The sequence below is a fragment of the Narcine bancroftii genome, chromosome 3 (assembly GCF_036971445.1).
Source record: "Narcine bancroftii isolate sNarBan1 chromosome 3, sNarBan1.hap1, whole genome shotgun sequence".
Taxonomy (NCBI): domain Eukaryota; kingdom Metazoa; phylum Chordata; class Chondrichthyes; order Torpediniformes; family Narcinidae; genus Narcine; species Narcine bancroftii.
The window spans coordinates 246,345,589-246,373,524 of record NC_091471.1 but is presented as its reverse complement, the minus strand read 5'-3'; the positions used below and the strand labels follow the sequence as shown (position 1 = coordinate 246,373,524).

Here is a 27,936-nt window from a genome sequence, read left to right as displayed (position 1 = left end):
GCCTTTGGCTCTGAAGGTCCCAATCTCTTTCTCATTTTTTTCCTCTTTAACTGAATTGCTCATCAAATGCACTTTATAAGGACCATAGGATATTGTACTGGGTTGAAGTTGTTAGATTGATGGAAGTGGTTTCTGCAATTCGCTGTCCAATGCAGAAGCAAGTAACTAAGCCAGAAAGAAAAAAAAACTTCTTTTTAATAGTCACAGGCTATGTGATACACAAACTTTACAAGTATCAGTCAATATACGCAGCAGCTGGAAAAAAATTTATGCACAAGTATTTTGTACAAAACTGTTATGATATTAAAAATGCAGATCTGAATGAACAACAGAGGTGACACTGATATACATGTAAGGCAATAGCAACAGGCCATCAGTAAAGGATCTGGACTTGTATGACAATCTCCACTCCCTACTCTGAACTAAATTTAAATCGACAGTAGTTGAAGCCAAAGAAGAACTATATATACATATTAGCCTAAAAATGCTTTTAAATTATTCTGTTTAAAGTAGCTCAAAAGAAAAATGCCTCTCCTTGGGGATGCAGGTAAAAGTGCAGGCACTGCTTTCAAGTCGCCTTGTCAGGTGAGGGAGATGGAATTTACTGGATGGCCAAACTGAATTCTGGCACACCCATTAAACCAAAGTTTGCTCAGCTCTTTGAGGCCAGCTACAGCAGGGCAGTGCACAAAAGCATGCTCTCATTAACTGGAATCCCAAAGTTAGGGCCATTTGTAAAAGGAGAAACTGCAGAAAATTGATACTTGTGTGAAAGCTTTTTCCGACTACTGCCCATTATCTGCAATCCAGATAATTTGTCTCCTTTACATTCTTATTCTGTTCATTTTCCTCTTTTGTGACTTGCTCATACCAGCCCAAATGTGGTACAATGCACATTATTAAACTTGGTGCCTCGAAATAACAGAGCAGGTTGCAGCTTGCCATCTCAACTCATTAGTGCACAGCCTAAACGAATGCTCTTCTAGGCTGTGGCCTATTGAAGACTAGGCCTTCAAGTAGATTAAACCTGCCCTCAGCATCACAGTGAAGTCACTGAACCTCCAGTCTCAATGTACAGAATTCCAATGGAGCCAACATTTTCCATTCGCTCCTACTGTTTACCCTCTGCCTATTGAACACCACTGTATAGACTTCTGTCAATTAAATTACTTCCCATTCACACCAGCTACATACATACTCTTTGATCAAGCCGCTTGGCATTCATTACATATCTGCAAACCCTAACTGAATTTCACATTTTTGTGGTCAGTGCATTGGTCACCAATCGTTTGTACACTAATACTTTTGTATAAGAATGTATAAATTTGGATCCAGTTATAGAACAAGCATTCTGAAGCATTAATCTTTACTTGATCTTCATATAATTAAAGTAACATCAAACATCAGACCAGTGAATTAAGTTGACCCTAATTTTGGTAACACCTACATTTAATTTTTCATTGCCTTTCTGTGATGATTACAGATGATAGAGAAAAAGAAGAATAGTTCTAATAATAACTCATTGCATTATCCTACTGTTTTCTTTATTTAAAACAAAATCTTTCCACGTGGAAAATGTCTCAACTGTCACCAAAATTTTAATTGCTTCAAATTCGGCATCAAACATGGGGTGACGTAGTTAGGTGCAAAGAAAAGCTCCCTCTAACTTGCCTCAACAATGTTCTTTAGCCCCAGTTACATTCCCTTACATGCAAGGCCAAACAGTAAATGTAAGGGCATTTTACCCTGCATTGAGAGACAAGACTGAAAAGGATTTGATCTGGGATCTTCTTTGCCATACTGGCACCAAAGAAATTCAAAAGAGACACGTTGATATGATACAGATTTGTACGGTTATACTGCACCACATGAGCAGCATAATACAGGAAGGATTAAACTGGCAGTTTTTTAACTGGATCTCGTGCCACCCTTCTTTCCACAAGGTTTCCATTTCATTCTCCCGTCTCCAATGTGGAGGAAGGAATCTTCCTCAATCATGGCCTCATCTCCAGCTTAGTCAACTGTGGCAGCTTCACCCCTCAAGTCAGCTCTCACGTGCTCACTTCCTGCTCCCAGCAAGCATAGGGTTGCCCTCACCGGCCTCCACATTCAATGGTTCAACAACAAATGCAATAATTTAAGATAATTAGCCATTCTGGTATCGTTAGTTTGGACACAAACTTTCCCCTCTGTCCTCTCCGATTTGCTGTGATCAGCAATCTTTCACCACCACAGGTAGCATTCTTATCCCCCTTGCACTCCATGCTATCAGACATGTTCTTGGATCTTTTCTGCAACAAAACATGCACAATTTCTATTTTTTTTTCCTACAATCAACGCAAAAGTCATGAACATGATACTTTAATGTGATTTCTCCACAGATGCTATCTGACCTGTTGACTGTTTCCAGCAATCTGTTTTTAAACACAGTAAGGAAACTAGACAATATTTCTCAGTGGCTAGTTTAAAATATTTTCAAATTTGCCTTTTAAATGTATATTTCTGCACATTTGCTGCAAGCCATTGTGGGTCAGCAAAGAAATGGACACCAGCATCAGAAACAGACAGTGGCATCTTCAGCAGGACTCCAACAGGACCTTTGGAGTCAGTAATTGGTCCCCCCAAAAAATATGCACAAGAAAACCTACCACTGGTCATTCACATAGTCGCCAACAGATAGTATTTCAAGCCCTCAAGGGGGGAAAAAATGTCTTTGGGTATTAATCTTTGCGTTTCCTTTCCATATATTAATACCAAACAAACCCCACTCTTGAATCAAGTAGTTAATCATAACCTTCTTCCCTGTTTTTAGTTCACGTACCTGAAACAAGTTTTTGGAAGAATCTACAGCAAAAAAAAAAGGGAAAGGATGGAAAAGGATATTGTGATGCAAGATTTTTAATAAAAGGGGATGAGCTAATTCTATGAACACATAGTGATTGAGAAAATAAGTCAGGTATATGTTGAGGATTTGTGTGATTGGTACAAAACACCTTTCCCAATGGTGATCATCAACATGGCATGTCTATTATCTTCACAAGATATCCCCATTTGAACACAGCAGTACCCAGAACCATCATGACTCCTTGTGGAGCCTCAAAAGGAAGTTAGGGATTATTCTTGTAGTAACAGAAAGATACAGAATGGCATCAGGCCCGTCAGACCCCCAGGTCAAGTGAGTATCAAGCAAACAATGAGAAATGGAGGGACTCAGTGGTAGAAGTGGTCAGTCGGTGATTTGTGTAAAAACAGAAAAGCTGGAGGATTTCGGCTGGTCTCGCAGCGTCCATAGGAGGTAAAGATATAATCCTGACATTTCAGGCCTGAGCCCTTCTTCAAGGCCTGAAGCATCAGCAATATATCTTTACCTGCTATGGATACTGTGAGACCAGCCGAGATCCTCCAGCATCTCTGTGTTTAACTCCAATCACAGCCCTTTGACATTTCACACCAGTCGGTGATTTGAGTCGGGATCTTTCACCAAGATTCCGGTATCAGCAGTTGTGTTTCTCTCCTGACCACCCAACACCTACTTCCATTAATCCTCCAATAATTTTTATTCTCCCCAATATTCCCATAAACTCCCTCCAGATTCTGCCTTTCATTTCCATACCCAGGCAGCCAATTAACCCAGCCACCTGCATGTATTTGGATGAGGGAGGAAACCTGAGCACCTGGACGAAGCTCTCATGGACTCAGGGAGAAGGTGTCAACTCCCCATGGAGATCACCCAAGATCAGGATGGAACTGCATATCGGGCACTGTGAAGCAGTGGCATTACTTGCTGTGCCACTCTAATAATTCTACGTTCACAGACATCCTAAGTATTGAATATTAGATTGTGGTGGATTCACTCACCGAACTTCCCTGATGCATTCCATCCCCACTGGCCTTTGTTGTAGCCTCAGAAGACCAAGACCATTCTCTTCCTTAAATGTGTGATTCCTTATGAAAACAGGCCATGCCAATTGGGGGGGGGGGAACATTTGATTCCAGGGTAATGGATGGGTTGGTAATGCTGACAATTAACCAGCAATTAAAACAGGACGAAGAAAGCCATTGGAAAGGCTAGCAGGAAACCAGACGATGCATCACAGGTCTCCATTGCTGACTATACATGGAACTCACTGGAATAATATCTTTTAATTAAAGCAAGAGATTGCCCGATGTCCTGGTCAACAATCACTTTGCTATCTAAGGCAGTAATCACTTGCTATTAATACAAGCCTTCAATTCCTTTGAGGAGATAATAGGGACTTTTGTACTGAGGACTGGAGAATGCTATTTCGGGGGTTGTGCGTATAGAATTAAATGATGATAAACTTGAACATGAATTTGATCTATTCTAGATTCAGTACAATAGACCATATCACTCTAAAAAGATTTCAAATCCATATTTTTGAGCTTTTGTAAAACTTCACAAGCATTTCTCTCTGCTAAAGTGTGTATTTACCACCAGTCTTCCTCTCTCTCTTTCCCTCCATAAACATCCAAAGATGTACAAGGTTTGTAGGTTAATTGGTCACAAGGGTATATTTGGGCAGCACGGGCTTGTGGAACAGAAGGGCTCAGATGGTACTGTGCTCTAGTTAAAAATGTTGGGCTCACTCCAGAGATGTCCACACAAAAATCTGGGCTGTCCCTCAGGTGGTGTACAGAACAACCACAGCAGTGCTGTGGGTGATCTTTGTCGAGAAGTTGAACAGCTCTCCGTCTGAACACCACAGAAATGTGGCACAATATTCCAATATTTCTGGACCAATATTTATCCTTCAGCCAATATCTCCAAACAGATTATCTCGTCATAGCTACGAGCCTAGGATGGGCAAATCGATTGCTGTATTTCCCTCCTGACAACTGTGAAATCACTTTGAACAAAAAGTACTTCATTAGCTTTTAAGTCTTGGAATTGTAGAACTTTCTTTCCCCTCTCCCCTCCCCCCCCCCCGCCCTTTTTGCTTTCTCTGAAGGGTTTCATTCTCTCATGAACTGAAGAAAATGATGACCATTTCTACACATTTCTAACAGTATTTAAAAGGACTCAGCTTGTTACCTTTAGAGTGTTAATTCCCTGTGGAGCAGAAGCCCTGGATTTCATATTGATGGCTTTGGCCATGGGAACAATGCATTGAGTCAAGGTTCTGCCAAAGTGAGGGTACTAACATTTCCATGTCAGGGTATAGATCTGTTAGAAACAATTCACAAAAGTGCTGGACGAACTCAGCAGGTCACGCAGCATTCATAGAAAGCAGTAAGGCTGATTGAACAAGTGGTTGATGTTTCGGACCTGGGTCCTTCATCAGGGGTCCCTGCGCGACCTTCAGCACTTTAGTGTATTGTCCGCAACTTAAGTATTGCACTCCCACAGGTCAGAGTCTGTGCGGAAATCATCACACCACTTCATTTGCCTTCCACCTATTTCACACCCACTTTCATTATAAACCAGCTCTCCGATGACAAACAGCAATGAGATCAAGGTGACATTTAATGGGGATTGTCATAGTTATGATGAGGTTTTAATGGAATTGAGGGGAGGCCTCATTTCAGTGGAGGGCAACTAGATCACTCAGATGATGCTTAAAAAAAATTACATGCTTTTTGTTCATTGCAGTAACACAGAGTTTATGTTAATGGACGAACAATGCAGATACATGAACTAACGATGCAGAGTTATGACTTCAGCTATCGCCAGGGCAGCTGTGAAATTTAAATTCAGTCGTAAATAAATTGGAAATAAAAAGCAGTAAAAAAAAAACAAAAGATTGCAGACAATCAGTAATAGTACTCTTGAAAGCCAGATTGTTGCACAAGCTTAGTTTCATATAGGGAAGAAAGTTTGCCATTCCACCTCATTTCTGATAACAATCAGTTTAGGGGCAATTGGGCACTGGAGATAAAAGCTGGCCTTATGAGGGACACCCTCATCCTATGAGCATCTGCAGAGAGACACAAAAGAATGGCGAGAAGCAAGTCTTGCAAATGAAGGACTGACAAGAACGTAATGGCATGTGCTGTGACAAGATGAAGTGCAGGTAAACGGGGAAGTAATTTAAAGAAAAAAAATTGGTTTCCAGGGTAGATGACTCACTTTGGTAAAACATGAAGACGCAGCTCCAAATCAAGCTGCTTGCTTTAGCAGAGAAAAATCTGTGGAATAACTGATCCAAAACTGATACAAAACTCTCATCTGTACTGACTTGTCCAAACTTTAAATAAACTGAAGCAGCAATCTCAATGTGTGCAGTTGACCCTTACTTGTTAAAACTCCAGTCAGTAAGAGTGGATTAACAGTCCATAAAGGGTTACAAATTATTCCAAATGCGATATAAAGCAGTTTGATGAAAAAAATCCTTCAAGACAGTAACTTAATGAGGCTATTGTTAAATATTATCATAGTGTTGATTTAGTAAAATAACCAAAAACTGCAAATGAGACAAGGTCTTGTGTCAATTTTTGGATTCCCCACCAACACATTGCAGTGTCCCCTTCAAATCTGGAGAGAGGGAGGGAAGGGCTGGAAAACCAAGCTGTGAGTTGGAAATGTAAGCATCTTCATTTTGGACAGGATGCCTTAACCTGCCTGATTAATCTGGACTGCAGGCATTCAGGGTTCAACCTAGGCCAAGTCTCCAGGCAATGGGCACAACCACTTCTCAAGTGACCCTCCCACCCACAACCTAATTGTGCAAAACCTAACCTCTAACAGTACCAAACCCCTTTCCCCATTCACTTGCAAGACTCACTGATGCAGAATAAATAGGTTCCTCGCTGTTGTTTCTGTGCAACTGATGCTGCTTGCGTGTGTAAAGATGCCAGATTGCTTTTGATTCTGCAGTTCACGAGTCATTCTAGGTTGAACCCTGGATTTTAACAACTCCTTCCCGGTCACTCTCGTCACTGGGTTGACTCCAAGGATGACCCTGCCTCGTTCTCGTGGCTGGTGGCCTCGAAACCCTGCTCTGCGTTCAGTACATCCGAATCCACATTGAGCCCGGTAGTGTCTGAGATAAATGAGTGGTAGGCATCCCCTTCCACCATCAGCAGCTTCAGCTTGGGAATCCAGCTCTTGCGGACTACACGGCGAGCATTGGTGCACATGTCCGCTGCAATGGCATTCATCTCGCTCTCCTTGAAGTTGGGGGCAAAATTCTGGCAGTAGACTGCAGATGAAACAGCAATAGTGTTAGAGCAAAATGGGTCAATGGATAGCATCTTCAGCTTTGATTTAGTTGAAGATTCACTCCAGTGTCTCAAACTTAAAAATATACATGACTGCAACAATCTGGAAGTGTAGCATGACCAAGCTGCCATCTTCTCAATTAAATATTAAGCAGAGACCCCATTTGCTCGCATGGTTAAACACAAAAGTACATAAACAGTCGATGTGGCAAGGTTGTTTCCCATGGTAGGGGAGTCCAAGACAAGAGGGTATAATGAAGATAAAAGGGCGTCAATTCAAAACAGAAATGCAGAGAAATTTCCTTAGGTGGAGTGCTGCAAGTATGTGGAATTTGTTGCCACAGGCAGCTATGGAAGTGAGGTCTCTGATGTATTTAAAGCAGAGATTGACAGGTATTTGATTAATCAGGGCATCAAGAGTTATGGGAGAAGGCTGGCAAGTGGGAGGAAGGATCATTTCATGATAGAATGGTGGAGCAGACCCGATGGGCTGATTCTGTTCCTACATTTCGCGAAAAGATCCTGAGGCATAATATCCACATTCAATACTGTGGCCTTAAAATGGAATTCCCCTTCTCGTTTCTCCCTAAAGACACATATTACTGCGATATAGATTTGAGGGGCAGGGCGGGAGGTGCTGGCAATTCTCCAAGTGTGATACTGGGAAGAGACTTATAGACATGTGCAGTCTGCTTTGTAACACTGAAGATGAAAGTGACTAAGATGTACATGCAAGCTAGAGCAGCAGATGACTGGCAGGGATGGAGTGGGCAGTTACATAGATTGAAGTAGATTTTCGTGGTGAGAATTAGGAACGCGGTTAGTCGTTGATCTCATGGAAAAATAGAACTCCAAATTATGATTGGTCTGGTGCTTAAACAGTGGCTAGGGATTGGAAAAGATGTGTCATCCACAGATAGCTTGGAATTCAAATGAAGTACAAGTGCAGCCGGCTTTCATTAAGGCTGAATGCCACCTGGTGCCTTGGCCATCTTGTGAGAGCAGAGACTGAGCTGTCTTGCACTCACTTTTTACGGCATTGAGAACCCGACTGTCCAAAGGCTTCCTGCTTGGATCACTCGTGGAAGAACGAATTCCCGTGCCGCAGCTGTTGGCAAGCGTGTTCCTGTAGTGGAGAGGAAATGAAGGCAGTCAAAGGCATGGCAGTTCACGCTGAGAGCATGGCATTGAGATCCACGCCATGTTTCTCCTCAGAGGCTTCAATCTCATCCACCAACGGAGGTGGACACCTATTGATAAATGGAAACAGTTTTCTACCTGTATTAAATAGTGCAAGTTACACATTTAAAACCTGACCTGATTAAGATGGGTTAGGTGGACGCACAAGATCCCTATTGGATTTCAACTTCTAGTTTTCCTTTTTAAAAGCGTGAAATATAAAACTGACATCAAAGTCCAGAGAATATTAATATTGTGACATAAAGCAATAATCAGGTTGGCAGTTATTAAGAGCTGTGTGAAAAATGAAAAAAAAAGTGTAATCTTGTCATTTAGATAATTGCTCAAATGTTAATTTAATTATCTTTTGGACATAAGAAAAATAGAGGTGTGAAGTAGGGAAAAATTAGATTGTTCATAGGTCAGCACAACATAATGGGCTGAAGAGCCTGTGCTGTAATGTTGTGTCTAAATCAATCCATAACTGCAGCTCTCCTTCAGAAGGTGTTAAATAAGTCTGGAGATGCTGTGATTGTAGTTGGGAGAAACTTATTAAGCAATGCAGTTCTTTATGTAGGAAATATAAAGTTACTTAACCAATGTTTTGGGCCTGAGCCCTTCATCAAGATAGGAGCAAAATGCAGGCAGATGCCTGAATAAAATGGTGGAGGGGAGGGGCAAGGGAGGAGCACAGGACTACAGGCAGGAGGTCATAGGTGGATATGGAAAGGAGAAAAAAAAATCTGAGGAGTGATAGGGGGAATGGATAGCTCTCTGAATGGAGAGGGAAGGGGTGGAAAGCTTGAGGAAAGGAAATGGATGGAATTCAAATGAAGTACAAGAACAGGGAGTGGCCTAACAGAAACCAGAGAAGTCAATGTTAATGCCCTATGGTTGGAGAGTGCTCGGACAGAATATTAGGTGTTGCACCTCGCAATTTATAGGTGGCCTTGCTTGGCTGTGCATGGGCTATGGAAAGACCTATCGGCACGGGAGAGGGGTGTCAAATTGAAATGCTCTCATTCGGAAGTTGGTGACATCTTTTTTTAAATTTTAAAAATTTTTCACACTATGAACCATATTAACCAAAATACACACAAACATTTCCCTCTTGAATATACAGTGTCATTTTCTCCCCTTTTCCCCCCTCCCTCCTTCCCACCCCCTCCCTACCCACTAATCATTCAACATATACAACAAACCCACTAAACAATGTCATCACACAATGAAAATAAACAAGAAAATTGTGTCATCTACTTTTACACACTGCGTCAGTTCATTTAGTCTTCACATTCTGTCATTTTAGGGGGTGGAGGTCCGCGGTAGGCCCTCTCTATTGTGTTCCATGTACGGTTCCCAAATTTGTTCGAATACTGTGACTTTATTTTTTAAATTATATGTTATTTTTTGCAATAGAATACATTTATTCATTTCCATGTACCATTGCTGTACTCTCAGGCTCTCTTCTGATTTCCAGGTTGACATTATACATTTTTTTGCTACAGCTATGGCTATTATAATAAATCTTTTTTGTGCTTCATCCAAATTGAGGCCTAGTTCTTTACTTCCTATATTACTTAGAAGAAAGGTCTCTGGATATTTTGGTATGTTGCTTTTTGTGATTTTCTTTAATACCTGATTTAGATCTTCCCCAAACTTTTCCACTTTCTCACTTGCCCAAATTGCATGTACTGTTGTTCCTGTTTCCTTCTTACAGCGAAAACATGTATCTGATACTGTTGGGTCCCATTTATTTAACTTTTGGGGCGTAGTGTATAACCTGTGTAACCAATTATATTGTATCAAGCGTAACCTTGTGTTTATTGTATTTCTCATAGTTCTGGAGCATAGCTTTTCCCATTTTTCATTTTTTATCTTTATGTTTAGATCTTGTTCCCACTTTTGTTTAGGTTTACAGCTTGTTTCTTCATTCTCTTTCTCTTGCAGCTTGATGTACATGTTTATTATAAATCTTTTAATTATCATTGTGTCTGTAATCACATATTCAAAGCTGCTTCCTTCTGGTAACCTCAGTCTGCTTCCCAATTTGTCCTTTAAGTAGGTTTTCAGTTGGTGGTATGCAAACATTGTACCATGAGTTATTCCATATTTGTACTTCATTCGTTCAAAAGATAATAATTTATTTCCCAAAAAACAATTTTCTATTCTTTTGATCCCTTTTCTCTCCCATTCTCTGAAGGAAAGGTTATCTATTGTGAAAGGGATTAGTTGATTTTGCGTCAATAATAATTTTGGTAGTTGGTAATTTGTTTTTCTCCTTTCTACATGAAAATGTTGAGCAGATGGTGCAGTACTGGTGAACTTCTATGTTGCACCAGCTTTTCATCCCACTTATAAAGTATATGTTCTGGTACCTTCTCCCCTATTTTATCTAGCTCTAACCTGGTCCAATCTGGTTTTTCCATTGTTTGATAAAAATCTGATAGGTATCTTAATTGTGCTGCTCTATAATAATTCTTAAAGTTTGGTAGATGTAAGCCCCCTTGTTTGTACCATTCTGTTAATTTATCTAGCGCTATCCTCGGTTTCCCTACTTTCCATAAGAATTTCCTCTGTAAACAATTATGTGACATCTTCAATGTCTTTTCTCATGTAGAAATTGGGATGAAATAGCTCCATCATTTTGCACCCACCCTGCTTTCCAACTATGAACACACTGGCTTGTAGTGGGATCCACGTTTATGGAAAATGCTTGTGCTTTCTACAAATTTTGAAAGCCAATTAATTAGCTGTTCAATCGTGAGGGGCATCCTTTCACTCTCTGTGCCTGCTAAGTGCTATGGATCAAAGTTCAAGAGAAAAATTAAAAGTGACTAATAACTACACTAAACCATGAAGTAGCATAGTTTTGTTACTAAACCAGTCAGCCAGGAACATGGACTATTGATCCCAAGATATGATCCCAGTTTATGAAAAACATCAATTCAGTTAACGAAATCTTAGTGTTATTATTGGTAACCACAAAATCACAGTAACATTGTATTTCACAGTTTTCCATTTCAGAACAAAACTACTTTCCTGACCCAAATGTGTACCTACAACACTGAGTTCAACGTTCAGACTTATTGTTAGAGTACATAGATGACGTCACATACAACCTGGAGATTCTTTTTCCTGCGGGTGAGGCAGAATGACTACTTATTGGTAGTGCAAAAAAATTATACTCCAGAAGATACTTATACATGTAAACAAAGAAATGTAAACAAACTGACTGTGCAATTCAGAGAGAAAAAAAATCAATAAGATGCACAAGTAGGAGTCCTTAAATGAGTCTCTGATTGAATTCGTCGTTGAGGAGTCTGATGGTGGAGGGTGAGCAGCTGTTCCTGAACCTGGTGGAGCGAGTCTTGTGGCACCTAGACCTTTTTTCTGATGGTAGCAGTGAGAACATAGGGTGTGCTGGGTGGTGTGGGTCCTTGATGATTGCTGCTGCTTTCCAATGGCAGCGTTCCCTGTGGATGTTCTCAATGGTGGGGAGGGCTTTGTCTGTGATGTCCTGGGCTGTCTTTTGGAGGGCTTTACACTCAGGGGTATTGGTGTCCCCATACCAGACCGTGATGCAGCCGGTCAGCACACTTTCCACCAAACACCTGCAGAAATTTGCCAGGGTTTCCATTGATACACCAAACCTCTGCAAACTCTTGAGATAATAGAAGCACTGATATGGAATTTTCATGATGCCATTGGTGTGTTGGGTTCAGGAAAGATCCTTTGGGATAGTGACTCCCAAGTACTTAAATATGCTCACCTCTGATCCCCCAATGATCACTGGATCATACACCCTAGGCTGCGATCAAGAGAAATTAGGGAATGGCCAATGCCCTTGTTATGAAATAAAAATAGTATTTTCAATATGATTGGAGAAGTAAATATCTACCTTACTCAATTCTTTTTGTGAAAATTTTGTCATTTTTTTTGTTTCTAATCTTTTAAACCACTCCTTTTGCCAGCAAATTATACACTCTTCTTTCAAATTTACCTTTCTCCTTTACACTTGTGTGAAAATATAAAAATAGCAGGAATAGGTTAAGTGGCCATTTGAGCCTTCTCAATTATTCCGTAAAAAATTGTGACGGATGCTGTGCCTGAAGTCCATTTCCCCACGATCACTATTTTTTGCTTCCCTCATTGAGCAAGTATTTCAGGTCCATATCTTCCCGTTCTGAGGAAATGTCAAACTGAGATATTCTTTCTTTCTCCTTTCAGGGAGCCTGCCTAGCCTGTAGAATTTATCTTCTGCCATTTGCTTCACTCCTCACACATCTTACCTGTCAAAGAAAGATGCCAGCAGCCTTCGGAGTAGGACTTTGTGGCGGGTTCCTGCACAGACGTGGCAATTCATTAACTGGGCACGAGTGATAAAGACACTGGTTCCTGTCACATACAGCATAAAAAAAATTCACACAATTAGAAAAGCTAGGCAGAAACAGGTCTGTGTGGATTAGGCAGATGGGAAGATCTTGCCTTGTGCGAAAGCCAATTGTAAGGAGGACCGTACCTGTTACGAGTTCCAGCTTCTCAGTGGGATCACCTTCTGCGTAAAGCTTGGGGTGACATCGGTTTCCAATCTGGGTGATCAGTTCTGCGGGTAATGCTGCCAGATCTCTCCTCATCCTGACCCTGGAGCGGGCATCTGTGGTCAAGTGATCAGGCAGAGCTTCAACCCGCTCGGTTACTGGCAAGAGAGCAACAAAATAAATCTAGATATTAAATACAATGGATAACTTGCCCAAATTCATTCTGTTACTCAAGCTTGCTCCCACTTTATCTCACCCATTAACATCTTGCTTTTATTTTTCTCTCTCCATTGTTATTATCTAACTTCTCCGAACTGCTACTCATCTCAACTTGCCATGTATGACGAATAAGATGCTCACTCAAATTCCCTCCTGCAATTATGAATGACTGACACATCACCAATAAGCCATCAGTTCCATTCTCCCCCAAAGAGGGCATGTCTTCTCCACCTGTCCCCTCAGATAATTTAAAAAAAAAATCTGGAAATTCCCTTTCTAGAGAAAACTATATAGCTTATTCAATCTTTCGGAGTAGATATAGGGGGCACAATGCTGTTACAGCATTAACAACTGGGGTTTGAATCTGGCACTGTCTCTTTATACTTTCTTCTGGTATCTGCATGGGTTTCCTCCAGGCTGTAGGTCAATTGGGTGTAAATGGGCAGCACGATGTCATGGGCCAAAAGGGCCTGTGGAGCACTAGGGCTTGATATGATGATACTTGGGTGAGACACTAAACCAAGGCTCTTCTACTAACTCAGGTAGACACAATAGAGTCCATGGCACTACTTTGTGAAAGAGCAGGGTTCTTCTTGAAGTCCTGGCCAACATTTATTTCTTGATGAATATCACAAAAAAATCTGCTGTTTACAGGAACTTACTGTGCACAGCCCAAGACATCACAGGCAAAGCCCTCCCCACTGTCAAGAACATCTACAGGGAATGCTGCCGTTGGAGGGCAGCAGCAATCAATAAAGTTCCACACCACCCAACACACGCTCTGTTCTCACTGCTGCCATCAGGAAAGAGGTCCAGGTACCACAAGACTCGCACCACCAGGTTCAGAAATAGCTGCTACCCCTTCACCATCGGACTCCTCAACGACAAACTCAATCAGGGTCTCATTTAAGGACTCTTACTTTGGCACTTTATTGATTTTTTTCCCCTCTCTGTGTTGCACAGTTCTTTTACATTTCTTTATTTGTTTATATGTGCAGTTTTATTTTGCACTACCACTTAGTGGTAATTCTGCCTCGCCTGCAGGAAAAAGAATCTCAGGGTTGTATCTGATGTCCTGTAGGTACTCTGTCAATAAATCAGAATCTGACAAACTGTCGCTGTGTTGTCGATTAAGCTAAACCGAAAATGCTTCATTTAGGATGGCCCAAGTTTGTGAAATGTACTGTAGAAAAGCAAGATCTTGGGTTCAGTTTGCTTTCAAAGCAGCTACCAAGAGCAGCTGTGTGTCTTTTCCTTGCCATCTCTCCATGATGTACATAACCCAATTCTCAGGTCTGCAGGAATTGTGGAAACTTTGGGTGATTGTTGGCAGTTTTTGTAAAAAGTCTCACTTTCACTGAGGCAAAGCCTGGATCTACACATTCCACAGAATAAACCAGTGTTTCAATAAATGGTTTCAGTTCAAAAATATTGACCATTCTTTTACTCCGTTGATGCTGCTTGACTGGCTGAGTTCCCCCACCCCTGCAGATTGTGTTTGGTTTCAGATGCCAGCACATGGTGTCTACTCTGCTCTCCAATGTGGCCATGTCTCTAGAGATGTAAACATGGTCAGGACAGACCCTACTCAGTACTGAATGCTGATTAGAAATTGTTTGAAAGGGAACGTGCACACATGAACATGTTCTGCCATCAATTAAAGTTCAGATTTATTGTTAGAGTACATACATGACATCACATACAACCCCAAGATTTTTTTTCCTGTGGGTGAGGCAGACTTACCACTTAACAGTAGTGGAAAAAAAAAATCTGTAGTCAACGTATACGTAAGCAAATAAAGAAATGAAAACTAACTGTGCAATACAGAGAGAAAAAAACCTCAATAAAGTGCACAAGTAAGAGTCCTTAAATGAGTCCCTGATTGAGTTTGTTGTTGAGGAGTCTGATGGTGGAGGGGGAGCAGCTGTTCCTGAACCTGGTGGTGCGAGTCTTGTGACACCTGTATCTTTCTTCTGATGGTAGCAGCGAGAACAGAGTGTATGCTGTGGTGCAGTGGAAATTAGCGCGAGTTTTCTATCTTGAAATCTAAAGTTCCATCTGAGAGACCTCTGGTCTCTGAACTGTTGGTAAGTTGCCAACACGGAAGATTTCATAATTAGTGTTTGCAGGCTGCAATCCCTTGTGGGCTGCGTCACAGCAATCATCTCTACTCTGGCTGGAGCTTTTTTTTCTGTGATAACCTGTCACCAGCCAGGATTTCCAATGACTAGAAATGGCTGTGCACTCCTTTTGTACAATAGAAGAAATGCTCAGGCTTTTGCATCCCTCCACCTTACCTCCCTCTTAAAACCACGGTCATGTGGAGCCAGTAAAATGCTCTGTCAGTGGTTCTCAATCTTTCTTTCTCCCACTCACATACCACCTTAAGTAATTGCTTACTAACCACAGAGCACCTATGGCATAGAGTGCCATAGGTGCTCTGTGGTTAGTAAGGAATTACTTAAGGTGGTATGTGAGTGGGGGAAAAACATTAAGAACCATTGCTTTAAATGGCCAAGAAAGCATTTGTACTTCCTCAGAAGCCTTAGGGAAATTGGCATGCCTCCTGCATCCCATAACAACTTCTATAGTGCAGTATTGATAACATCTTCTCAGAGCACATCACTGCCTGGGATGGGAACTGCTCCACCCAAGAAATGCAGATGCCAGTGAACGTGGCTCAGGCCATAACACCAACATCCCTCCCTTCCATCGACTCCGACGGTAATTCCCGCTGCCAAGACTCATTCCACTCTGGCAACACTCCCTTTACCCCATGTTGGGAAGAAGATTCACGAGTATGAGATCACGCATCACCTAGTCCAAAGAACCAGGTTGTTTTCTGCCAATACAATTACTGCCAAATGAACCCCAAAAAACACTCATTTTGCCTTTGCTCTATACCAGGGGTGGCCAACCTTTTGCATTCTGTGCATCAAAATAAATGGCGACAAGGAGATCTTGTGAGAGCGGGCCTCAGTGGCTGCCATGATGTATTTGGCTTTGGCCTTTTAATTTGTTGAGAGCGAATGGGAGGAGGAGGAAGAGTGGATAGAGTGGAAAAGAAAGAGGTGTGTGTTCTTTGAGAGGGGGTGGTGGGGGAGAAAAAAAAATTAGACTATCTAGGCAAATTGGCCCCAATCCTGCTTCCTTCTACACTACCAGTCCCTCCTTCAAGCACAAGCACCACTTCTAATCATCACTTTTGGTGAATTCCTGCTCTATACCATTAGTCCTCGACCTTTCTTTTCCCACTCACATCCCACCCTAAGTAATCCCTTACTAACCAGAACACCTTGGCATCCAATAAGTGCAGGAAAAAGAATCTCAGGGTTGCATGTGAAGTCATGTATGTACTCTGACAATAAATCAGAATCTGACAAATTGTTGCTGTGTTGTCGAATAAGCTACACTGAAAACACTTCATTTAGGATGACCCAAGCTTGGGGTGGGTGGGGGGGTGGGTACAATGCTATAGGTGCTCTGAGCTTAATGAGGGATTATTTAAGTGGAAATAAAAAGGTTAAGAACTACTGCTCTATACCAATGATCTCCCTCTGTAACTCTGTCTTGCTTGTTTCGCTATTTATATCTGCTTGCTAAACAATTTCTATCTTCACATCTTGGTACAGGTGATGATTTACTTGAACTTATTACCAACTCAGGTGTGGGGCAATGGGCTTACCTGGCTGCCCCACATTCATCATGCTGTACATGGTGTACATGTTGCAGATCTGCCTGTAGTGTTCCTCCATCATATCTTCACTGCCCTCTTCCTCCTCATCCTCTTCATTCTGGTAGGAGTTGGGACTGTCACTGGTGTAGGCACTGGAAGTGCCAGGGCTGGTGTGGTCTGTGCTGCCTGGCCCACCTCCTCCTCCCCAGCTCTGCAACCGCCCTGCTGGTCCTCCGTGGGAGACCCTTGGGAGCTTGGATCCCACGCTGCCGTTGCCTTCCCGCGGGCCGCTGTCCCACAGCCGTTTGCCAATTGGGGTGAACTGCACGGAGTCAGACTCGGCCTGCTCCGTCTTGACGCGTGACACCAGGGACAGAGGGGTGGCTGCCAGAGATCGGGGGGGCTGGGCGGGGCTCGGCGGCTCAGACGCCGTCTCCTCAGCCTGGAGCCCCTGGGAGTCACACTGAGGTGAGCTGACCTTTAGGCAGAACTCTGTCTCCTTGTCCATAATCTGCTGGATCTGGAGAAAGCCGGCTGTATACATCAGGAGGAACTGGTCGCCCATGTTCATGCTGAGCCTGCCAGTGTAGCAGAAGGACAGGATCTGCTGGAAGGACTGCTGCTGGACGGCTGTGGGCAGCTCGAAGCTCGTGCAGTTATTTGAGCTGAACAGGTCCCTGAAGTAGGAGCTGCTCGCCGCCAGGACTGCACGGTGCGCCTTGAATGCCTGTCCCTTAACGACAATGGAAACATCACAGTACAAGCCCTGAAGACGCTGCTCATTCAGACATTCCAGGATGTTATTTCCAAAGTTCGGAATTTCCATTTGCAGGGTCTGAGCCATGATGTCCACTCAGCAGGCTGCGGTACCTGGCAGGTTAACAGAGAACATTAAAGCATTAGAAGATTAACAAATACCACAGAGAGATTTCCTCTAAAGTAAATACAGCAAAAGTCCGTCATCTGGAATTCAAGCAACCAGCAAAAAAATTGCGGAAAATAAATAAGTAAAAAATACAAAAGTTTAATAGTGGAGTGATCAGTCAATTCATGCAATCTCAAGCAACTGGCAAATTATCCGACATCTACCAATTCCCATAGGTGCTAGATACCAGGGGTTTTACTGTATTTGTTTTTGGTGTGCATCGTAGAATGTGGCATTCTTGCATCAGATTTAGAAACCTCTAGGTTCGAGCCCCACTTAAGAGAAGCACAATAACAATCTAATAATACCTCTACTGACAAAGACAGCTGTGGAGGCCAAGTTGTTGGATGTATTTAAGGCAGAGGTTCATAGGTATCTGAAAAGTCAAGGTATCAAAGGTTATGGGGAGAAGACAAGGGAGTGGGGCTGAGTGGGAGAATAGATCAGCTCATGGAGCGGGCTTGACAGGCCGAATGACCCTACTTCTGCTCTGATATCTATGGTCTTGCAAAATGCTGCACTGTCAGGGAAAAATGATCTTTTAGAAGATCCCTTAAAACAATTTCTTGTCTGGCTTCTCAGCTGAATACAAAATATCCCATGCAATTATCTGAAGAACAGGAGGGGTATTAACCCCCCCCCCCAACTTTTCCTTCCCAAATATCCACACATCCAGCAGCACCATTTAAAAAAGGTTAACCACATGATTAGTCCTGCAACCTTTGTTCAACTTGCTGTGCATGCTTGTGCAATGACAAGAACAGTCCTGTGAACATTATTTAGCTGAATCTGACCCATTCATGCAAGAATGCTTTTGGTCAGGAATCACTGGATCGCCAGCAAGAGTCACAGACTGAAACTAAGTTCACAGTTCAAGTCTATTGTCATCTGATTGTACAAGTACAACCTGACAAAACAGCATTCAAACATACAACCAGACATAACTCATAATGTACATGCAGGACAAGTTTTCATCTATACCAGTGGTTTTCAAACTTTTTCTTTCCATCCCATCCATATACCACAAAGTAATCCCTATGCAGTAGGTGCTCTATGATTAGTAAGGGACTGCTTAAGATGGTAATGTGAGCGGAAAGAAAAAGTTTGAAAACCACTGTTTTAATCGTCCCTAATTGACTTGTTATGTGCATGGTTTCAGAACTCCAAAGGAAATGCGCCAATGACAATTTTTCTCAAGCAAAATATTTCAGTAACAATTGGGTCTAGAGCAGTGACTCTCAACCTTTTTTCCCCCCACTCACATACCACCTTACTAATTACAACATTCGCAGCTGGCCCTTGGTCCTGAAATTGACTCAGTGGGTGGAAGCGCAAGGGCAAGGAACAGATCTCAGATGTTTCTTGCGACTGAGCAGCCCACTACACGTAGGGTTGTTTTGACGGAGAGATCAGTCACATGAAGGTAGCCATTCAGCCCGTGCCACTTGAAAGAGATCATCATCCCACCTTCCAGAAAAAGGTTGGCCTGTTCATCCAAGTACTTTTAAAAAAAAATGTGATGAGACTTTCAGGCTGAAGCTGCAAGTACGAGGTGACCGGAGAAAAAAGGTTGATTTTTATCTCAACTCTAATTTTGCCACTATTACATTTTACTAAAAGAAATAAGCTTTTCCTATGTACCTTTTAGCTCCTTGCATTTTTACGGTAATGCAGCTTTGCGGATGAAATAAAAAATGGCTGAATAGTTGTCTCATTAGCCCTGTCAGCCAAGGTATTGAATACAAAAGCATGTGGATTATAACAGAGATACATACAGTACTAATTAGACAATAACAGTGTACTATTTACAGTTTTGGACACCACATTACAATAAAGGTATGAAAGTGCTGGTGACAATGGAGGGATATACCAGGATGTTGGTAGCACTGGGGAAAAAATAATGATGAAGGAATACTGGACCAATTTTTAGGCTAAAATTTAGGGGGGGGGGGGGCGACTATTACACGCAGACTACTTTTGAGCACGGTAAGTACCTGTGTTGTTTGAGGTGTCAGGTGCTTGGATGGGTGGCAAGTCCGGGTTTGGGGCATCAGGAGTTCGGATGGGCGGGATGGGTGATAAGTCCATATTCAAGGCGTCGGGAGCTCGGCTGGGTGGCCAGGAATGGGTAGTATGTCTGCATTCGAGGCATCAGGAGCCCGGATGGGCAGGTGGCCGGGGCCCTAGGCATAAGTCCGTAGTCGGGAACTCAGATGGTCAGGCAGCCGAGGTAAGAGTCCACGGTCAGCCGGGGTCAAAAATATGGGGGTTGACTATTACATGCATATAAGACAATCCAATTCCTTCTTCATGATATGAGTTTAACACGAAAGTCTGCAGTCACTGTGATTGAAGTAAAAACACAATGCTGGAGAAACTCAACAGGTCAAACAGTGTACTTTATATCGCAAATATAAATAACCAACCTTTCGGCTTGAGCCCTTCATCGTGGCATGAGCAAAATGTAGGCATGCACTGAACAAAATAGTGGAGGGGAGGGTCAGGGGGAGAATTCTACAGGCAGGAGGTAAATAGGTGGTTAAGGGTTGGGGGGGGGAGAAACACTAGCAAACAGGGAGGGGGGAAATAGGTGAATGGAGAGGGCAAGGGGTGGAGAGTTAGAGGAAAGAGGACAGAGGGATAGGGAGGAAAGGAAGAACGGGGGAGTGGACTAGCAGAAATCGGAGGTCGATCTTCAAAATTCAGGGTAAGAGAGGGTGGGAAGGAGTGGGGGTCTTGAATGTGGTTTTTCATTCAGTCTGAGGAGGCAATCCCTGGGCTTTCCCCTTAATTGGGTGCTTGTTTCAAATCTAACACCTCACATAGTACTTCTCTTCCAAGTCAATGCTTAAGAAACTGACCATGCATTATAGAGAAGAGTGGTTCCAAATCCTCTGCCATTAAATTTTGCTCCTTACTCAGTAGCCTCAATGAATGAGCAGCCATATCTTGCCATGAAACACGATGTGATTGTAGTCAAAACACAAAAACGCTGGAGGAGCTCAGCCCATTTTGCAGTGAGTCCTCCTATGGATGCTACGAGACCAGCCTAGTTCCTCCAGCATTTCTGTGTATAGCCACACCTTGCCACACAGGAATTGAAAAGGATCAAAACTTAGGTTCTGGTGACACAAGTTTAACTTAGTAGATGAACAAACAAAAAGTTCTGATCTGATATGAGATACAAATTCAAATGCCAAAACAACAGGTGGGGAATTGAATAAATCATAAATAAAAATGCTTGTTAGCAAAGCAAAACTGTTGAATTTATTGGTTCACTAATATCCTTCAGAGAAGGGAATCTGACTATAGAGCCAAAGAAAAGTTAGTTTCCACTTCATTGCTCTCTTAAGTGCCCTTCAGACCACTTAGTTCAAAGGCTATTAGAGAACAATATGAAATGCTGAGTCTTGCCAGCAAATCCCAGATCTAGGGAATAAACATGGGTAGAAAAAATATTTGGTCTGGATTCCTTCTCCCGGCACAGTTAGCGCAACGCTGTTACAGTGCCAATGACATGGGTTCAAATCCGGCGCTATCTGTAAGGAGTTTATTCTCCCTGTGTCTGCATTGGTTTCCTCTGGGTGCTCCATTTTCCTCCCACCTCCTAGTTGGTTAATTTGGGTGTAATTAGGCAGCACTGGTGTAAATAGCCAGAATAGCTTCTACCGTGCTGTAAATAAATGTAACTTAAAATGATTTTATTTGGCATTCATTATCCTTGTATGCAAACACAAATGAAGAAGGCACAGGCTGGGAAGCCAATGCTAAGAGAACTGCAACTTGATGTGCGGTTATGATCTTTTGAGATGGGAAACAATCAGGGGTACAAATAGGAGAAAACAAAACCTCAAGATTGTCTTACGTGACACAAGGCTACAAAATAATTTTCAGATGGTAATACTGATTCATCTTACTGTTTGTTTGCAATGAATATCTAGTAATGTCATTTTTTTTTTAAAAAAAAAAGCAAGGAGGAATAGAATACCAAATTCAATTGCTTTTTTTTCAGGCTACATTTTGCTCAGACCTTGATAAAGAGGCTCAAGCCGAAAACCATAACCATATAACCATTTACGGAGCGGAAACAGGCCATGTTGGCCTTTCGAGTCCACACCGGTTCACTAGAACAGCTCCACTAGCTCAAACCTCCCGCTCTCTGCCAATAACCCTCCAACTCCCTCACCTCCATGTACACATCCAACCTTTTCTTAAATGACAGAAGGGATCCTGCCACAACTATCTCATTCGGAGGCACATTCCATTCTGCCACCACTCGCTGAGTGAAAAAGCCACCTCTAATATTTCTGGACTGGAAAATTTCTTATATACTGTAGTACCATTGCCCCAAGAAAGTTATGAGCAAATTAACATCTCTCCACATTTCTCTTTGTCTTTGAAGTGACTTTTGGATTACTTTTCAGGTTTACAAACCTGCACCATACAGTCCTACAGAATTACTAAAATGATAGACAACACTGACAGCAAGACATGGAGGAAAATACAGTGGAAAGCTTTTACAAGATGATTACAGATCTAATGGATTTGATTGACCAGAATGATGATAAACTGAGGAGAGATTTTTGTAAACACTTGGACAGCAGTACAGATATCTTTCTTCTTTGGCTTGGCTTCGCGGACGAAGATTAATGGAGGGGTAATGTCCACGTCAGCTGCAGGCTCGTTTGTGGCTGACAAGTCTGATGTGGGACAGGCAGACATGGTTGCAGCGGTTGCAAGGGAAAATTGGTGGGTTGGGGTTGGGTTTTTCCTCCTTTGTCTTTCGTCAGTGAGGTGGGCTCTGCGGTCTTCTTCAAAGGAGGTTGCAGCCCGCCGAACTGTGAGTAAAATAAAAAGATGATTTCAAGTGATCAACAACATTACATTAGCTTGTAAACGTTGATTATGTGCCTTTATCTTTGTTATATAAAGGACACTGTTTGACCTGTTGAATTCTCCAGCGATGTGTTTTTATTCTAAGTTCTATGACCACCAAGAAAAGGAACCAGGATTCCATTCAAAAGCTTCAGACTGAATGGTTCTGTTTCTATACCTTCATTATTCATCATTGTGAGGGGTTTTGTGCTGTAAAACAGCAAAAGTGGCCTGTGTTGTACTGAGGACACTCTGTTGCATATTCGGGATACACTTCCCTAGCAAAGGAAATGTCTTCAACCTTAAATAGTGCTCTTTCCACTACCATTGCATTGTCATCCTTCTCAGTACCACATAGATCACAATTTTTATTGGTTTTTGGGAAGAGCCATAGTATTGAGGGACCAATGCAATACTTCAAGGATAAATTTCAAATCTGGACCATGGCCCCTGGAATTTTAAGAATTAATAGATGACTTTATTGATATTTAGCAGATATTACAGGCAATGACTAAGGTGGATGCAGAATAAAAGACATTTGCACTGGACAAGTGCCAGGCAATAACCACGTCCAACAAAACAGAGTTTAACCACTCATGCTTGACGTCCAATTACATTACTGTTACCAAAGATGTAGGAGAAGAAGTAGGCCCATCAAGTCTGCTCTGGGCTTCTAATCATGAGCTGATCCATCCCTCCCACTCAGCCACTTTATCCCTGTAAACGTCGATCCACTGACAAAGCAAATACCTGTCAATCTCTGCCTTAAATTTACCCAATGATCTTGCTTCCACAACCGCCTATGGCAACAAGATCCACAGACTTGTGACCCTCCCCCCCAACTAAAAAAAAAAATTGCCGCATCTTTGTTTTAAACAGAAGTCTTTTTATCCTGAAGTTATGCCCACACGTCCGGCAACTCTCTATCATGGGAAACATCCTTTCCATATCTGCTCTGTCGAGGCCTTTCAGCATTCAAAATGCCCAATGAGGTACCCCCCCCTTATCCTTCTGTACTCCATCGAGTACAATCCAAGAGCCGACAATTGTTCCTCATATGCTAACCCTTTCATTCCTGATATCATTCTACTAAATCTTCTTTGCACCCCTCCAATACCAGCACGCCTTTTCGCAAATATGGCAACCAAAACACCATGAGGTCTCAACATTACATCCCTGCTCTTATGTGCTATTCCTCCAGAACCGAATGTCAACATTGCATTTGCCTTCTTTACCACCGAGTCAATGTGGAGGTAAACCCTTAGTGCATCCTGCAAGAGGACTCCCAAGTCCTTTTGCACCTGGGAATTTTGAATAATAGTCTTCCCATCTATTTCTTTTACCAAAGTGCATGATTATACACTTTCCAACATTGTATTTCATTTGGCCACCTCTTTGCCCATTCTCCTAATCTCTCCAAATAATTCTGCAGCCTTTCAGTATCCTCAGCACCATCCTCCCTACCACCTATTTTGGTATCAACTGCAAATTTAGCCACAAGGCCATCAATTGCATAATCCAAATTATTTATATACAACATAAAAAGAAGTGGCCCCAATACTGCCCCTGTAGAGCACCACTGGTAACCAGTAGCCAACCTGAATAGGATCAGAACAAATATCCTGTGGGTTACTAATGATCAGAAATGTAGATGGACCAGCCACACAAAGTGCAAGTTGAAGGTTCAGTATACTGTAGCAAGTAACACGTCTGGGTCAACACCCATCTTCATACAAAGGTACAAATCAAGAATGCATTTACCTGGATCTGTACAGCATGAGCAACAGTTAAGATGATCAACCCCACCCAGGATCAAGCAACTACTTGATTGGCTTCCCATCCATGCTTTTAGGCATACGCACTTTCGCCACCATCAACACATTATGGCCGTCGTGTGTCATACCTTGCAAACAAATGTATTATCATCACTTGGCAACACTTCTTCCCAGTAACTTCCAATCCTACAACGTTCACTACCAAGATGGAATTTAGTGCAGACAAGTGTGAGGTGTTGCATTTTGGAAAGACAAACCAAGAAAGGACATACACAGTAAATGGCAGGGTACTGAGGAGTGCAGGAGAACAGAGGGATCTGGGAATATAGATACACAATTCCCTGAAAGTGGTGTCACAGGTGGATAGGGTTGTAAAGAGAGCTTTTGGCATATTGGCTTTTATAAATCAAAGTATTGAGTATAGGAGTTGGGATGTTATGGTAAAGTTGTACAAGACATTGGTGATGGAAAAATTGGAGTATTGTGTGCCTTTTTGGTCACCTAAATACAAGAAAAATATCAATAAGATAGAAGGAATGCAGAGAAGATTTACTAGGATGTTGCCCAGACTTCAGGAACCGAACTACAGAGAAAGCTTAACAGGTTAGGACTTTATTCCCTGGAGTGTATAAGAATGAGGGAAGATTTGATAAAGGTATCTAAATTATGAAGGGGATAGGGTAGGCTTTTTCCACTGAGGGTAGGTGAGATACAAACCAGAGGACATGGGTCAAGAGTGAAAGGGGAAAAGTTTAGGGGGAAACGGGAGGGAGAATTTCTTCACACAGAGAATAGTGGGAATGTGGAATGAGCTGCCAGATGAGGTGGTGAAGCCAGGCTCAATTTTAACATTTAAGAATGGACAGGTACAAGGATGGGAGAGATATGGAGGGCTATGGATTGGGTGCAGGTCACAGTGGGACTAGGCAAAAAAAAAAGGTTCAGTACAGACTAGAAGTGCCGAAGGGGCCTGATTCGATGCTGTAATGTTCTATGATTCTATTGTTCTAAGAATATGGGCACCAAGCCAATAGGAATGACACTGTCTGCCAGTCCTGTCCATTCAGAAAATAAGCTGACTTGAATTCCTAACATTTATTCATAACAGTTGGGACTAAATCATGCAAGTTCCCAGCACTGATGTGAGCTCTTCAAGAAGGGGATGCACCACCCTCTTCTCACAGACAATTAGGAATTGTCCTTGGCAGCATCTAGAGCAGCTATTCTCAATGGAGCCCTACGCAACCCCCTCCCCCACTGCACCCAAGGGTCACAGTACATTGAAGTAAGTTTGTTTTCTTTTCACCTCACGTAACACAAATATCTTTTTTTCACACAAGTTGGTAGGAAAGAAGTGAACAGAGTCCTAAGGGGTTCAGAGACAAATAAATAGGTTGAGAATGGCTGGCCTAAAGGCCATAAATTACAAGCAAATTATTTCCATTGGTTGGGACATCCAAGACCAGGTGAATGGCCTAAAGGTTGATGCCAATCCAGTTAGAAGTTAAGAAACACAGCTGGACCATTGAAGTATGGAACTATAAGCCCATGCTGAATTAAATGTTATCCGCCAAAAACATGGGCAAAGTTGATATTTCAAGCTAGGTCTTAGGTCCGGCTGGATCTCACCATGTAATAAGTACCTACAACAAGCTAGGGAAAGATCTCCAAAACCCACAGCATGAACAGATCTCATTGAACTTTCTTGGATTTGCACAGGGATTCTCAAGGTTACTAAACTCACTGTGCTAAATAATTTTTTTCTATTTAAATAGACCCAGGGTTATTGCTTGACCTACACAATGAAAGGCATTCACAGGATTTTTTTTTGAAAACAAAATACCATTGCCAAGGTCCAGATATTTTTCTGTATTGGAGAACCAAATTTCTGAGAACTGTGTTGAAAAACAAATTTTGCCAAGTCCATAAAACTCTTAAAAGTTGCTCAATTACAATGTAAAAATAAAATCCTGGAAATCTGAAATAAAAGTATAAAATGCAGAACATATCCCATTAAATTCATGCAGTGAAGGGAGGAAAAAAGGTAGATCATCTGAAAACATTAAATCCTTTTGGTTGCCACTGATCTTGCCTGATCTATCACATTCAAACCTAGCTACCAAAAATATGTTAGAATCTATCTAAATGTACTTTGAAAACAATTCAAATATTGATTTCTGCTAACATTAAATGAATAAAAAAATGCTCACATTAAACAAATCATTCAAGATTTTGATTACTAAAAGTAAAATGTTGTCCAACAATGACAAAATCTAAAGAGAAGAAATAAAGTGACACTAAAAGAGCACAGCCAAATACATTCTCATTCGAGAGATAGGAACTGTTTTCCCATCATTTTATCCATGCCTAATCTTTTATATTAAATGATTCACACAAAGGTGTCTAATTGAGAGGAGCAGATCCTCTGCAGAAGGGGAACCAGCCAGTCCCCATGCGCATGGTATTCTGCGTGTGGGCAGTGAGTTGCTCTCCGAAGGGAGTCCATCCCCCACAACAGCCAAGTTCTCAGAAGGGCATCGAAAAACAAATTTTGCCAAGTGTGCAAAATGCTTTTCTTAAAGGATGCTCAATTACAACGCAAGAAAAAACAAAACTGGCGCTGCTGTGAAATCTGAAATAAAAAGATAAAGTGGAGGGCATTTGCCACCACATCCACGCAGAGGGGGAAGAAGGTGGATCGTCAACTGAAAACTTTAAATCTTTTGGCTTTGTCCCTTTCAAACCTAGTTACAAACAATAATGTTAAGAGTCTAACTGAAGGCACTTTGTTTGATTTCTAACATTAAGTTGGTTAAAAAAAATGCTCACATTAAACAAATCATCTTGATTACTAGGAAATTGTTAGCAAAAGTAAAATGCTGTCCAGTGGTGACTACATTTAAAGAGAAGAAATAAAGTGACACTTTTTAAGAATGCAGTTAAAACTCCAGCAGAACGGTTTTTCCATCGTTTTTTCAGGGGTCTGTCTATATATTTTTTATATTAAATGATTAATGTAGAGCTCTCCTACTGAGAGGACCAGATCTACTGCAGCAGAGGAGCCCCCCAGATCCCATGCCCACGGTATTCTGTGTGTAGGCAGTGCAGGTACAGAGTTTGAAGTTTTGTTGCTGTCCTAAGGGGCCCATCCCCCACAGCAGCCACAGCAGCCACAACCCCCCCCCCCCAAAACCCACACACAAAGGGGGCTGAATACACCAGGGAATTAAAAATGAAGCCCCCAGCCGCCAGCTCCGGATTGAAGCCGGGCCTTCATGGATCACGGCTGCAGCCTGGGGGCCGCGGCCAGGCCTGGATGCTCGGCACTCACCCCAGTGTCTCTCAGCGTCCGCCAGCACACTCTCAGCAGCAGCCATTCATTGCCAGGACAGCTAGCACCCTAGCAACCGAACGCATCGAACGGCGAACTTTGAACCAAGGCGCCGGCAGTCGAGGGGCCGAGCGCATCGAGCAGGCTCGCCCAGCCGCCGTCCGCGGCGACGTCACCAGCCGTGACGTAATCCGGCCCCAGCCGTGATTGACGTGTCAGATCTCAAAACCCCCCGCCCC

The 27,936-nt window shown here is 42.3% G+C and overlaps 1 protein-coding gene across 2 annotated transcripts; it reads right to left on the bottom strand.

Moving 5' to 3' along the window:
- Window positions 1-174: 174 nt before the first annotated feature.
- On the bottom strand, window positions 175-27,866 carry nacc1b (nucleus accumbens associated 1, BEN and BTB (POZ) domain containing b). 2 transcript variants are annotated; one of them, XM_069927414.1, is made up of 6 exons: window positions 27,698-27,866; window positions 16,801-17,661; window positions 12,878-13,054; window positions 12,648-12,753; window positions 8,208-8,305; window positions 175-7,160 (listed from the first exon to the last, which is right to left on the bottom strand). In XM_069927414.1, exons 2-6 carry the CDS (start codon window positions 17,633-17,635, stop codon window positions 6,895-6,897), a joined length of 1,482 nt encoding a protein of 493 aa, XP_069783515.1. In that variant the 5' UTR covers window positions 17,636-17,661; window positions 27,698-27,866; the 3' UTR covers window positions 175-6,894. The 2 variants fall into 2 exon arrangements, with proteins under 2 accessions (XP_069783515.1, XP_069783517.1); XM_069927416.1 differs by lacking the exon at window positions 27,698-27,866 and adding an exon at window positions 19,358-19,592.
- Window positions 27,867-27,936: the final 70 nt, after the last annotated feature.

What these genes read in the sequence shown, in the direction of transcription:
- nacc1b (XM_069927414.1), bottom strand. Translation starts at nt 17,635, where the DNA reads ATGGCTCAGACCCTGCAAATGGAAATTCCGAACTTTGGAAATAACATC. An exon ending in GAAGCTGGAACTCGTAACAG is followed by an intron (nt 12,754 to 12,877) that starts GTACGGTCCTCC and finishes TGTATGTGACAG; the next exon opens with GAACCAGTGTCTTTATCACT. An exon ending in GGTTCTCAATGCCGTAAAAA is followed by an intron (nt 7,161 to 8,207) that starts GTGAGTGCAAGA and finishes TTTCATCTGCAG; the next exon opens with TCTACTGCCAGAATTTTGCC.